Raw genomic sequence first — 12,713 nt, 5'->3', positions numbered from 1 at the left:
GTTAGATCTTCCCCTTACGACTAGATTCAGTGTAAGCATTTTTTTGCAAGACGTGTGTACCTCTTTATCACACCTCATAGAGGACACATATCTTAGATTCTCCTGCTGTCAGTAATGCTAAATTTGATCACTCGGTAAAGACAGTGACTGCATGGCTCCATTGTAACTGTACATTTTCCTCTTGGTATTTGGTAAGTAATCTGAGGGATGCTACTTTGAGGCCATGTGAACGTCCCGTTCCCAGCAAACTCACACAATCCTTCACTGAATCTGTGATTACATTACTGATTACGTACCCGATGATTCTGTAACTCTGTCATGCTCCCACGTTTATTAGCTGCCATTCTTACCACGCCTTCATTTTTTCTATTGTTTGTTTCACTATGGAATCACGGTTTGGTTTTTTAAAAATCATTATTAAAGGTTTTTAAATTCGTTATTACATACTCCAATACCATCATAATTCTTGTTTTATAAGCAGAAAATGTTTGCAGAAATTATAAAGTGAATACAAAATACTGATATTTTTGAGAAAATTGAATTGGATCAAATCAATAATAAAAATTTTTCCATCGTTCCATGGACTTCTGAATAGTAAGATCACTGGTATTTGACATAGCCTAAATGATGCTGTCAACACAAAGTGAACAATGCAAGAGGCATTTACTAAAGACTATGAGTATTTGTTATATGGATTCAGCCCATTAATAATCAATGTCCATTTCCATCCTGTATCTTGGACTTAATTTTTTTTTAACCATCATAATTCTTGTTGATGCTCAAATGGTCCCAAGTTTGACCAGTGGAAACCACTATAACCACCTGTGTCTCTCTGACACATCCCTGTCAGTCCTCAAGTACTTCCCTGCTTTGATTAACCCAAGTTTACTCTGTACATTTCCTACCCAGGACCTGGAACCAGCCCTTTTGGTTTCCCCAAATGGTTTTAACTACCAGAATCTAATCCCTCTTATGTTTTTTTTTTTTTTCAAGCCTGATGCCAAATCTTTGCTTTCCTTTGCACTTGCTTCCATCAGGCAGTATACAGTGGAGTATACTTTTGTGAACTATTCTCAAAGGCAAATCGCACAGTTCTCACACACACACACAAATAAAGGTGATAATATGGAAACAGGCCAGTAGCTACAAGTGGATGTGTGGCGAGAAGCAGTCTATTCATACTCTGCCCACAGCATCCTTACTTTTTGTTTGCCATTACATAGTTTGCCAAGCCTCCTGGAAAATGTGAGTCTATTTTTGGGTGTGAAGTGATGACTGTTGTTGAAAATTTACATATACAGTTCCCTTTTCTGTGGACGTACAGTATACGTGAACCAGATCAAAACTCAGCCCAGGTCAAGTATGCCCTCTCTCCAGGATCCAGCTCTCTCATTTCTCAATTAATGACAACTGTGGCAGCAGCTTGGAGGGGGTGTACCATATCAACCTGAAGAACTCCTTTCCATTGATTCATGTTAATCTGTCCAATCACCATTTTCCTAAAGAGGTCTCCTGACCCCCGTTCTAGGTTAGGCTTCCATTCTGGGCTGAATTCTGTCCCCTCCAAAATTCAAAGTCCAAACCCCCAATGTGACTGTATTTGGAGAGGTAATTAAGGTTAAATGAGGTCATAAGGGTGGGGCCCTCATGTGACAGAACTAGTGTCCTTCTAAGTTGAGGAAGAGATGCCAGAGCTCCTTCACTGCCTGTTAGCCCGGAAGAGAGCTCTCACCAGAAACCAACCCTGGTGGCATCTACCTTGACCTTGGACTTCTGACCTCCAGAACTATAAGAAAATCAGTGTTTGTTTAAGCCACCGGGTCTGTGCTATCTCGTCACAGCAGCCCGAGCTAATGCAGCCTCCCAGCTCTGGCGTAAGGATCCTCCTTCATTTCCTTCAACATAGCATTTCCCAGGCACTTTCCTTCCTTTTAAACTACACGGGCTATTTTTGTACCAGGTACTTCTCCCATTAGATCCACAGCTTCTGGACCATGTGTGGCACACAGAACTCAATATTCAGTGAATGAAATTAATAACAAATCCTCCAAATTGGGAGGGGGCCAAGAGGAAGAAAAAGAGAGGCGAGGTAAGGAAGAAACGAGTGCTGTTTTCACCCTAAGTGCCAAAAGCCCCCCCCACCAATAAGTTAAGGATTATCTAGAGGATGATCGTTTTTGTTCTACACAATTAGCATTTCAGTTGTCTTCCTAGTTTCTACTGTACCATCAAATGTGTCTGATTGTATTAATATATGCTTCTATGAAAGTTGTCCCAGTCATTGTTTTACATGTGTCTTCTGTACCCATCCAGACTGTACGTGCCTTGAAGTCAGGGTCTTATAAACTCTACTGAATCCTCATTGCACCCAGCCCAATACTAGACATACCAGGCATTCAGTAAAGTACTATTAATTTAATAACAAATGTCCGAATTTCAAAAGTTTTCTTTGATCCAAAGAATAGGCTTATAGTTCGTTGTCCTTCAACAGAGAACCAAGAACTCTTCAGGAATCAGTTTCATAGATTCAAGGTCAATTCCCTTCTCTTTGGGGACAAAAATGCAACCATGTAGTTTAAGGCTACCCAAAATGGAATCTTAGCCACTTCATGTTTTTTAAAGGGTATGACAGTGACTTCTCCCCATGCTATTCACTGTCCAGAATAAGCCAGAAGTGGGTATTGACCTCTTGCCTGGCCTCCTTACACAGGCTTCTTTCAAGGACTCTACCCAGTACATAAATGTTGAAAAAACTACCTTCAGGAGACCAACTTCTAACAAGAACTCAGAACTAGAACAGTTTTTTAACGGTCTTCCTTAATAGATGTTTAGTAAACAGTTTCAGACCCATTTTACAATAAAAAGCTTCTGCTAAATGCCCTTGTGTGTAGGAACATATTATTAAATCAAAACGCAAAAACTTCAAACGTCTAAAACTTTATTGCCAGAATAGCAAACTTCATAAAGACACCTTTGAAAGTACATAGAAAATGACAAGCAAAATGAACAGAAGACTTTGACTAAAGGACAGCAAAGATTGCTACTATCATGCACGTACAGTCAAATTAATACCAAACCAAACAGGTACACTTAAGAGTATATGGGTCATGCAATCCAAGGAGACGCGTTCCAAAATGCTTGGGTTTGAGGGGGATTCTTTTTGTGGGGGGGGGGGAGCGGGGGGATAGGGTAATTTTCTCCTCATACAGAAAATGGAAATATTTAGATGAGATGCAGACTGATGACTACAAGGTCAATTTCATTTTTATCTCCAAGAACAGAAATCTGGGTTATAGGCCATAAGAAGTTCAAGAAGCATCACTCAAAAATCTAAAGACAGAAGAGAAGAAACAAACTCTAGATTCAATTTGTGTTTTCCTTACAACTGATTACTACTTCCTATACGCTACATCCAGTGTATGACATTGGTTCAGGTAAGCTAAGAAGATAAAAAGCCAGAACAGCCTTTACCATTTGATTCCCCCCGTGGCTACGTTTTCTTAAGCCTAGAAAGTTCTATCACTATCCTACAAGCACAAGGTTTTCTTTCTCTATTATTTAGTAAAGTGAAAATTCATATAAATGAAAGCCAAGGTCTAGCAACCATTTCCAACCGACTACTAGTGCCCAATAGAGCTGTTGCTAATGGAGTAGGAGTAGGTGTGGGAAGAATTCCCTGTTGCATCGAAGCTTCCTCTCCGGGACCCACTGCGGGAACCGGACCGGGAGCCAGAGCGGGAGCCGGAGCGGGAGCCTGGGGCAGAAGACATGTTATAAGGGCTGGGCAGGCCCTTGGAGGAGACCGAGGCGGCCTCCAGAAGGTGCAGGCCGGTGATGTCTTCCACCATGGAGCGATTCATGGCATCCTTATAGGATATTTTCAACTTGGTTTTGGGGCAGGTCAGGATCTTGCCGTAGTTGCTGGGGTCTTGCAGCCTCTGCGCTGCCCGGCCGTCGATGTACCCCTTTCTGATGGCTTCTTCCATGCTTATCCTCCCTTGCACCTCGGGGTCAACCAGGCCCCCCGTGAGGTACTGGAACTCCAGGAAGCGCTGGCCGGCCTCATAGGGGAGCCACTTTTCTTTCACTGCCTCTGCTGCCGACATCTTCTTCTTTCCCTTCACTCCTTCAAAGCCGAGGAAGGCTTTCTGAGCAGGTTTCAGCCTGGTGGCCATATCCTGGTCGATCAGGCCCTGGGAGACGGCATCCTGGAGGGGCAGCTTCTGCCCAGTGGTTGGGTGGATGATGCCGCCCGTGCAGGCCTGAGCCTCCAGAAGCCTCTGCCCAGTGATGCTGTCAACAATGCCCCGCTCTATCCCTTCCGTAATGGAGATCTTCTCCAGGTTTTCCGTGTCGAAGATGGCTGCAATGGGGCTTGATTCTTCCAGGGGTTCGGACAGAGACCTGCTCTTTATGGTTAAATTCCTGACGCTGGATACGGTGGAAATCTTGCTTAAGGACTCGTGTCGTGAGCTGCTGAAGACATCATCGCTGACGCCACTCCCGGTGCCACTGCTGTTGCCGACACCATTCTTCAAGGAGATCATATCAGCAAACTGAGTGAGGCTGAGGCTGCCGGACTTGTACTGGTCAAAGAACTTCCTGTCAATGAGGCCCCTGTCAATCGCATCTTGAACGTCATACTGACTGCCCGTCTTCCTGTCTACCAGGAGCACCCGGGTGGAGCCGTCTGATCCAGTGATGGTTATTTCTTCCCACTCGCACTCCTGCTCACACAGTTCTTTGAAGGTTTCGTAATCTATGAGGCCCTTCTTGTAGGCCTCCTGGACAGACATCTCCTTGTTGGTTTCCGGGTCAACTATGACCACTCTGCGCTTCCTGAGGGTATTCTTTTGGGATGTCTGCACCTGTTTCTTCTTTTCTTTCAGGGGCAGAAGACACAGCCCCGTTTCCTCATCCTTAATGCACCTTTCTTTCAGTTGCAGATACGTAAGGTTTTCTTCAGTGTTTGGGTCAAAGAATCCTTTTGTATCATCACTTGGATCCGAGAGAATCTCATTGAGCTCCTGATTGAAGTAGCCCCTCTTGTACGCTATGTCAACGGGCAGGCGGTGGCTTTCCTTCGGGTCGATGATCCCACCGGTTGCAATCTGTGCTTCCAACAAGCGAATGCCATGGCCCTTTTCGATGAGTTCCTTGTTCATGGCTTGGAACAAGGAGATGGTGTTTCCTGTTTCAGGGTCGTTGTAGCCGGTGACAGCTCGTTCCGCAGACAGGAGCTTCTCCTTGAACTCGATGCCCACCAGACCTCTTTTGTAGGCTTCCTCCACCGGTAACCTCAAGTTGCTAACAGGATCCACGATGAAGCCAGTAGCTGCTTGCGCTTCCAGGAGCTCCAGGGCAGTACCAGGTCGGACCAAGCCAATTTTCATGGCCTCGTAAATGCCAAGCTTCTGTTTTGTGGTCTCACTGTAGATGCCTGCGATGCAGCTTGAACCCTGAAGGAAATCCTTAATTCTCTCACCAACCTCATCATAAGAAATCTGACCTGATTCCAGTTCATTGACAGTGGACGGTCTCAATATACCGGAATCAACCAGCTCAGAGATGGGCACGGGTTGTCTGATTCCCTGGAAGGACATACTTCTCTTCTGTACTGACAGCAGCAGCAGACCAGTGTGTGGTTCGATTCTGCACCTTTCCCTCAGCTGCATGTAACTGACCTTCTTTTTGGTGACCGGATCCATGAAGTTCTTCTGACTATCTCGGGGATCGTTCAGGGACCGATACAGATCTCTGTCAATCAGCCCACGAGCCAAGGCTATATCTTTCGGCAAAAAGACGCTGTTCACAGGGTCCACCACACCCCCTGAAGCAATCTGGGCTTCCAGCAGACGCATTCCGATTTCCCGATCGAGCAAATTTTTCTTGATGGCTTCGGACACAGATACCGTCTTGCCTGAAAATGGGTCATCAAACCCAGTGACGGCTTTCTCTGCTGTGTATATCTGCTGGCGGTCATCGAAGTCGATGAGGTCCCGAGCTATGGCACTGTCAACAGTCAGCTTCTCGTTCCTGTGGGGATCAATTATACCACCAGTGGCTGCCTGGGCCTCCAGAAGCATGACTGTGGATTCTGGGGTGATCAATTTCTTTCTCTTGGCCTCTACCAAAGAGTATTTCTCCTTAAGGGAAGTGGAAACTCCAGCGATAGCGCCCGCTGCCCGAAGGAAAGGCTGGATCTCAGAAGCAACTTCTTCCACTGACTTTTTCCCCTTCAGCAGTTTGTCCAGGGTTGTTTTGTCAATCAGCTGGCACTCGTACAGCTGCAGCGCCGTCACCTTCTTCCTCAGTCCGTCAAACACCAGCTTCGAGGAGTCAACGGACCACTCGTACTCAGTCTGGGTCTCGCGGTGGGACCCATACGGGCGCTGCTTGAGTTTGTCGATCTCCCTCTGAAGCCGGGAGCGCTCTGTCTCCAGCTGGGACTGGGTCTCCCTGCTGGAATCCTCCAGCTTCCGCTGGCACCTCTCCTCGATCCTCTTGATCTCCGCCTGGAGTCTTTCAATCTCACTCCTAAGGCTATTCTTCTCTCTCTCGCTCTTTTCTCTTTCGGACTCTATCTTCCTAACAGTCTCCTCTTTGCGGGAACACTGCGTTTTCCACTGGTTCAGGTCGTTCTGGATCTGCTGTTTCTCACACTCCAGGCGCTGTTTCACCCTGCTTTCTGCCTCGAGGGTCACTTTGGCGTGATTCAGCTCATCCTCCAGCCTCTGCAGCCTGGCCTTGTCTTGCTCCAGAGCTTTGATTTTCACCAGGAGGCTCTCTCTCTCCTGCACCACCTGAGAGCACTGATTCTTGGATTCCTGAATCCTATTAGATGCCTAGAATGCAAAAAAAAGAAAGAAATGGGGAAAAATAATGATGTGATCATATCACAGGACCATTATCATTTAACTTCTTTTCCTATATTTTTTAAAAAAGTATATTTACTTATCGGCCCTTTTCTTTTCCTTGAGCATACTGTTAATTTTGTTATCTTACAAGTTCCTGAAAAAAATTCTGTAGATACATGTTGCCACTTTGATAAATGGCTTCTGTACTTTCTATATTTTTCCACAGAAGGAAATAGGAGCAGCTGTAGACCTGGCTTACCCTTAATAGTAATTACGGTTTGAACAGATATGGGGAGTTTTATTCCAGGTTATCCCACCTGCCGTACCCACATTTCACCTGTTACAGCTATACTCACATGTTTAATAAAGCAATACAAATCTACAGACATACGCACACCCCTCACCCAGCCCCACACAAATATTGTCTAAAGAAGTCAAACGTATTAGAAGTTAAAGAGGTTGAGTGTTTTAATTAGGGGTTAAAAGAAGAAAAGTCAAACAAAAAGAAACATATTAGGGCCACGATGAAAAGAGCAGAGAATAACGCATGCAGAAAAATCACATAAGCAAGCAAGAAAGCGATTTAAAAACTGCACAGAAAACCCATTTAATGTGGCTTTTATTTAGGAAAACTTCAATTACAAACGTTATGTCACAGCTCACAAAGAGCCACCTTCTAGAAAACAGAGTGGAACACTGAGAGGACGTGAGCTCAGATGTTACACCCCAGCCAAAGTTGGAAGAGCAGAGCCAAGTGCGGGTTACACAGGGACGGGCACTCGTTGTGGGAGTAGAAGAGGAGGGCAAATGGCACTGAAATTACCCTGAAGCAGCGTCTGGATTAGGACAGACAGCAGCACAGCATCAAAAAGAAAAGCGAAACGTATGCAAGCATCCAGCCCAGCAGCAAGAGCACAGCCCAGCTGGGAGGACCGTGGAGGGAATTAGTTGAGAGGAAGTGAAGCGGCGATCAAATATTTGTGAATACCTCTAATGCCTGCTTTTGGAATTTCTCAATTTCCTGTCTCAAATTTTCCCTCTCTCTCTGTAAATTATTAATCAGGCCCTGCAGCTCCAGGGTCCGGGTGTTGCTGATCTGCAGCTGGCTCCGGAGCTCCGAGATGGTGGCGTCTTTGTCGTGCTCAGCCCCGCTGCGGCCCTGCTGGAGGTCATCGTACTCCAGCCGGAGGTTCCGCAGTTCCCCCTCAAGCAGCAGGTGCTCCTTGGTGAGGTTCTCGGTCAGCGACTGCAGCCTCTCGATTTCAAGCCTGCTCTCGTTCAGGCTCCTGCTCTTGTCCTCAACGGCCTTCTGGAAATGCTCGCTCCGCCCCTGCGCCTGCCTGGCGTCCTCCCGCTCCTGCTGCAGCTGCCGCCGCAGGGCCTCGACCTGGGAGGCCAGCCCGCGCAGCTCGTCCTCGCTCCTCTGCTTCTCCCGCAGGTGGCCGTCCAGAGCGTCCCGCTGCTGCCGCAGCTCGTCCTCGCTCCTCTGTTTGACGATGGACGCCTGCTCCAGCTGCTGGGTCAGGCTGGTGACCTGGATCGCCTGCTCCTTCAGGGACCCCCGCAGGGTCTCCAGCTCCTCCTCTAGCTTCTTCCTCCTGCAGGAGTCCTCGGAGGCCGCCCGCTTCAGCCACACCAGCTCCTCCTCTGCCTTCTGCTTCTGCAGCTGCAGCTCCTTCAGGGAGCTCTGGCAGCGGGCGATGTCCTGGTCCCTGACGGCCCTCTCCTGGGACACCCGCTCGTAGTCCGTCCTCAGGCATATCAGCTCCTGTTCCTGCACCCTCAGTTTGCTGACCGTCTCCGTGGCACTGCTGCAGGCCTTCTGCAGCTCACACTGTGCCCTCTGCCACTTGGCCTTCTCATCCTCCAGACACTTCCGCTGCTTTGCTTCCGTCTCTGTCAGCTGCTTTAGCCTCTCTATCTCCTTGTTTTTATCCTGGATCGTCTTGGCGGCATCATCCAGAGACTGCCGGTACCGTGTGCTCTCTTCCATCCGCAACTGCGTGACCTGCTTCAGCTCCACCTCCAGCTGCTGTTTCCGCTGCGACATTTCCGAGCCCGCGGCCTTTTGCTGCTGGACGTTCTCTTCGACCCTCCTGAGGTTCTCCGTGGTCTGGGCTAGAGCGTTCTTCAGCTTTGTTACTTCTTCCGAGAGGCTCCGGTTTTCCTTGGTGAGGTTGTCTATCTGGGCTCGGTAGCCGCTGGTGTCCTCCTCCTTCTTCAGGGTGAGCTGGTGGATGGTCGTCTTGGTGATGTTGATCTCCGTCTCGAACTGGTTCTTTAAGCTAATGATTTCCTCATCATAATTGCTCCTTACCTTAGCCAGTTCATTCTCATATTCCCGACGGTGCTTGGCCTCCTCCTGAAACTCAGCTTTGAGTCTTTCGATCTCCTTGTTTTTGTCCTGGATGGTCTTGGCAGCCTCCTCCAGGGACTGCTTGTGCCTGGCGCTGTCCTCGGAGCGCTGCTGGATGACCTGCTTCAGCTCCATCTCCAGATGCTGCTTCTTCTGCAGCATCTCGGAGCCACAGGCCTTCTGCTGCAGGGCATCCTCTTCTGCCCGCCTCCGCTGCTCCGTGGTCTGCAGGATGCTGTCGGTGAGCCGGACAATCTCATCCTTCAGATCTCGATTCTCCTTCATGCATCTATCGAGCTTGTTTTGGAAGTTTTTGGAATCATCCTCTTTTTGCATGGATATCTCCTTGATGGTAGTCTTTGTGATGTTAATCTCTGTTTCGTACTTGTTCCTTAAATTACTCATCTCCTCATTATAGTGGTTTCTTACCTTTGCCAGCTCATTTTCATATTCTCGCTTCCGGGTACCCTCCTCCTGCAGAAGAACCCTCAACCTCTCTATCTCGAACTCCTTCTCCTTGATGGCTTTCTCAGACTCTATTTTCTGCCAGCCAAGGCTCTCCTTCTCGCTCTGCCTCGCTTTCTGCAGCTGGTCATAGTCGTTCTTCTGTTGATCAAACCTGTCTTCCATGGTTTTCCTGCTTCGCTTTTCATGCTCAATCTCGTAAGTCAGCCGGGTGATCTTCTCATTGAGCTCTTTGATTTGGCTGTAGCACTTGTCTAGATTTTGTTTGGCTGACTTGCCATCCAGCTCAGCCTGTCTCTTCAGCTCCTCCAGGCTCACGAGCTTTGCTTTGAACTGGGAACACTCCGCCTGGTATTTCTGCAGGTTCTGATCCAGGAATTTGTTCTTACTGCAGTTTTCAGAGTTGGCGTCTCGGGCCAGCCTGAGCTCCTCTTCCAAAACTTCAATCTTGGTATTTTTCAGCTGTGGAAGGGAAATCAGAAAGCGTGTTGAAAGAAAGATGCCTCACATCATAAGAAAGAAGTGGTACTTCCTCCCCCCAAGACCAACGTGCTTTCTCATTTCCTGTTACACACCTGCACACACACAGACAAGCACGCACACACGAGCACACATGTAGACACTGATACAAGGCAAGAGCTACTAGACAAAAAATTCAAGACATCTGTATTCTTGTCATAATTCTTCCGTCAACTGCTTGCGCGATCTTAGTAAGGGATCTACCCTCTCTGAGTTTCAGCTTCCTCATCCGTGAATGAGGGAATTTCTTCCAAGACCAAAAGCTTATGATCTCCTAAATTATGTTTCCTTTATTTCCAGGTATCAAGTAAGTTTCCATATAAACTCAATTCGAATACTAGAAATGAGGATTAAGTTAAACAACCATTCGACATGGAAAATTCAAATCCAGCTAGCCCTGGACGTTCTTCTTGATTTAACACAAAGAGAGAAAGAAAGCAAATTCCTTGACCAAACATTAAATGAAATTACTGGGGGTTATGGCAAGGTAAAATAGCTATAATTTTGAAAATACTACCTGAGTGCATTCCGAGCAGTGTACTGGAGAATAGGACTGACACCTGATTTATGAATAAACTATATCATACTAACTGTTTAGAGGAAATACAGTTTTGCCAATGAGTATGTCCAAATTCATGTTATAACGAGGCAGTAATAATTAAGTTCCATTCTATTTTCTTTTTTGATCCTCCAAGGAAATAAAGTAAGTTACCTTCAGATCTTCCAAACTCTTCAGCATCTCACTTAAGAATCTGTAATAGTCTCCAGACCTTGTGAGAAGTTCTATGTACCGAACATGCATATTTGCAGCCTTGGAGAAAAGAAGTGCAAGGAAAAATCAAAGGTCCTGCGTTCAAAAGAAGTCCTACGCAAGCTGACCAACTCTGTTTTCTAAAACGATCCAGTAGTGAAATTATATTTTAAAGAGTGAATTCCCTTCTTTCACCTGTGCTAATTCCAAAACCCAATAAAAGAATAAAGTACAATAAAACAAAGGGCCCAAAACCTTACACTTCATCCTCATCACTCCAGGGTGTTCCCCCTAAACCATCTGATGGGTGATGTTCTCTGACACCTTTGAGAAGAAGTTGTCTTTTAGAAATCAACTGGATATTTTCCACTCTTTAAATGTCCCCCTCACTAAACCCAGAATTTAAGCCCAGTTTCTGCAAAGATTCTAATGTATGAGCAATAGACCCAGACTTCTCACTGATCATTCCCTAAAATGCATTATGCTGATGACTTACACTAGAGAGAGGATAACCTATTAAACCTTTTTGAATGGATACCCTATGGCAAGAGATGAATTCAGGGAGGGTAGGAAAGACAGGGAAAAGAGAAGATGCAGAGGGAGGGGCGAGCTCTAAGAGATGGGTAATGACATATCTACCTCTTGCAGAATCATCCCAGAAGGAGACTGAACGATGGTTCTCTTGATAGGTATGTTCAGTAGAGTTTCCAGTCCTGAGGTGTATGACGCCAGCTGCAGTTCATAATCCTGCAGAATAATAATGTTTCAGAAAAACATACTTAATTGACTTAAAAGGAGTCACTGATGGCTACAGTTCCCAAGCTTTAAATCACCAAGCTGTACTTCTAACGTCCAACCCCAAAGGCCATCACGTGCTGCTAGTGTCCAAGCAACATATGACATTATTAAACCAAGCAGCACCACTTTATATGCAAAATGGAGATCTCTGCACACGCCACCAGTCTAAAGGATGAAGACCGGCCCATTCCCGTAGATACTGCCAATGTATAATCAATTCAAGCTAATGGATAACAGCATTTACAGTTTGTTCACGAGAGATTATATAAAAACCATAACCGTTGTCCTCAAGAAGTCTGTAATCTTTAAAGTGAATCAGAAAATAATGTAGCTAATAACATTCTTTTATTAAAAAAAGTATGGAACACTTCATGAATTTGCATGTCATCCCTGCACAAGGGCAGGCTAATAATCTCTGTATCGTTCGTTTTAATATATGTGCTGCCGAAGCAAACATGGTTAATAATATTCTTGATGAAACACCAACATTCTTTGTGAAACGTACAGACCTTAATTGAATTTGCACAAAGTTCGGCAAGTTTTTGTACTTCTTCTGATTTGTCTCGTTTGCCACTTATATCACTGTGCAAGTTCTATACAGAAAAGGAAATATTTACAAATGTTAAAATGTAGACATATTTAAAATAAATGTTTTTTTCATTCTTTAACCACTGTTACTTGTTTTTTTTTTTCCCTCAGTTTATGACTACACGTTCAGACCCCATAGTCTCACAGTTAAACCTTAGGAGATGAGCATGTTTTCTATTCAGAAAATAGAAGAAAGATCTTCAAGTTCTTATGATCTAAGAGGTTACTATCTGGCTGGCACTCTCTTCTGGTCCTATCACCTCAATTTATAAAGATACTTTACTATGACGGTCGTTACATTATTTCCATGTTCACAACTGCATTTCTTTGTAAATTTCTCAATTGCTTTTCCTCTGGACACTATTTAAGCATTCATAAA

The 12,713-nt window shown here is 45.7% G+C and overlaps 1 protein-coding gene and 1 non-coding gene across 3 annotated transcripts in view; both read right to left on the bottom strand.

The window, feature by feature from the left end:
- Positions 1 to 2,921: 2,921 nt before the first annotated feature.
- The window catches only part of DSP (desmoplakin), a 42,198-nt gene continuing 32,406 nt past the window's right edge, over positions 2,922 to 12,713 (bottom strand). Inside the window, exons 20-24 of one of the 2 annotated variants that reach the window (XM_029244440.1) lie at positions 12,256 to 12,339; positions 11,588 to 11,695; positions 10,910 to 11,008; positions 7,846 to 10,140; positions 2,922 to 6,845 (exon numbers count right to left, since the gene is read on the bottom strand). In XM_029244440.1, the coding sequence (XP_029100273.1) occupies positions 3,621 to 6,845; positions 7,846 to 10,140; positions 10,910 to 11,008; positions 11,588 to 11,695; positions 12,256 to 12,339 (5,811 nt within the window). In that variant the 3' untranslated portion in view covers positions 2,922 to 3,620. The remainder of the gene's footprint in view (positions 6,846 to 7,845; positions 10,141 to 10,909; positions 11,009 to 11,587; positions 11,696 to 12,255; positions 12,340 to 12,713) is intronic. The other variant, XM_029244441.1, reaches the window with a different exon arrangement.
- Positions 12,100 to 12,201, bottom strand: LOC114908171. The gene has a single exon (XR_003796868.1). It is a non-coding gene; the product is annotated as a U6 spliceosomal RNA (small nuclear RNA).

The sequence above is a fragment of the Monodon monoceros genome, unplaced genomic scaffold, assembly GCF_005190385.1.
Source record: "Monodon monoceros isolate NGI ecotype Baffin Bay Population unplaced genomic scaffold, NGI_Narwhal_1 Super_Scaffold_3, whole genome shotgun sequence".
Taxonomy (NCBI): Eukaryota; Metazoa; Chordata; class Mammalia; order Artiodactyla; family Monodontidae; genus Monodon; species Monodon monoceros.
Note: the sequence above shows the minus strand (reverse complement) of the source record. Positions and strands in the feature narration are given on the sequence as shown.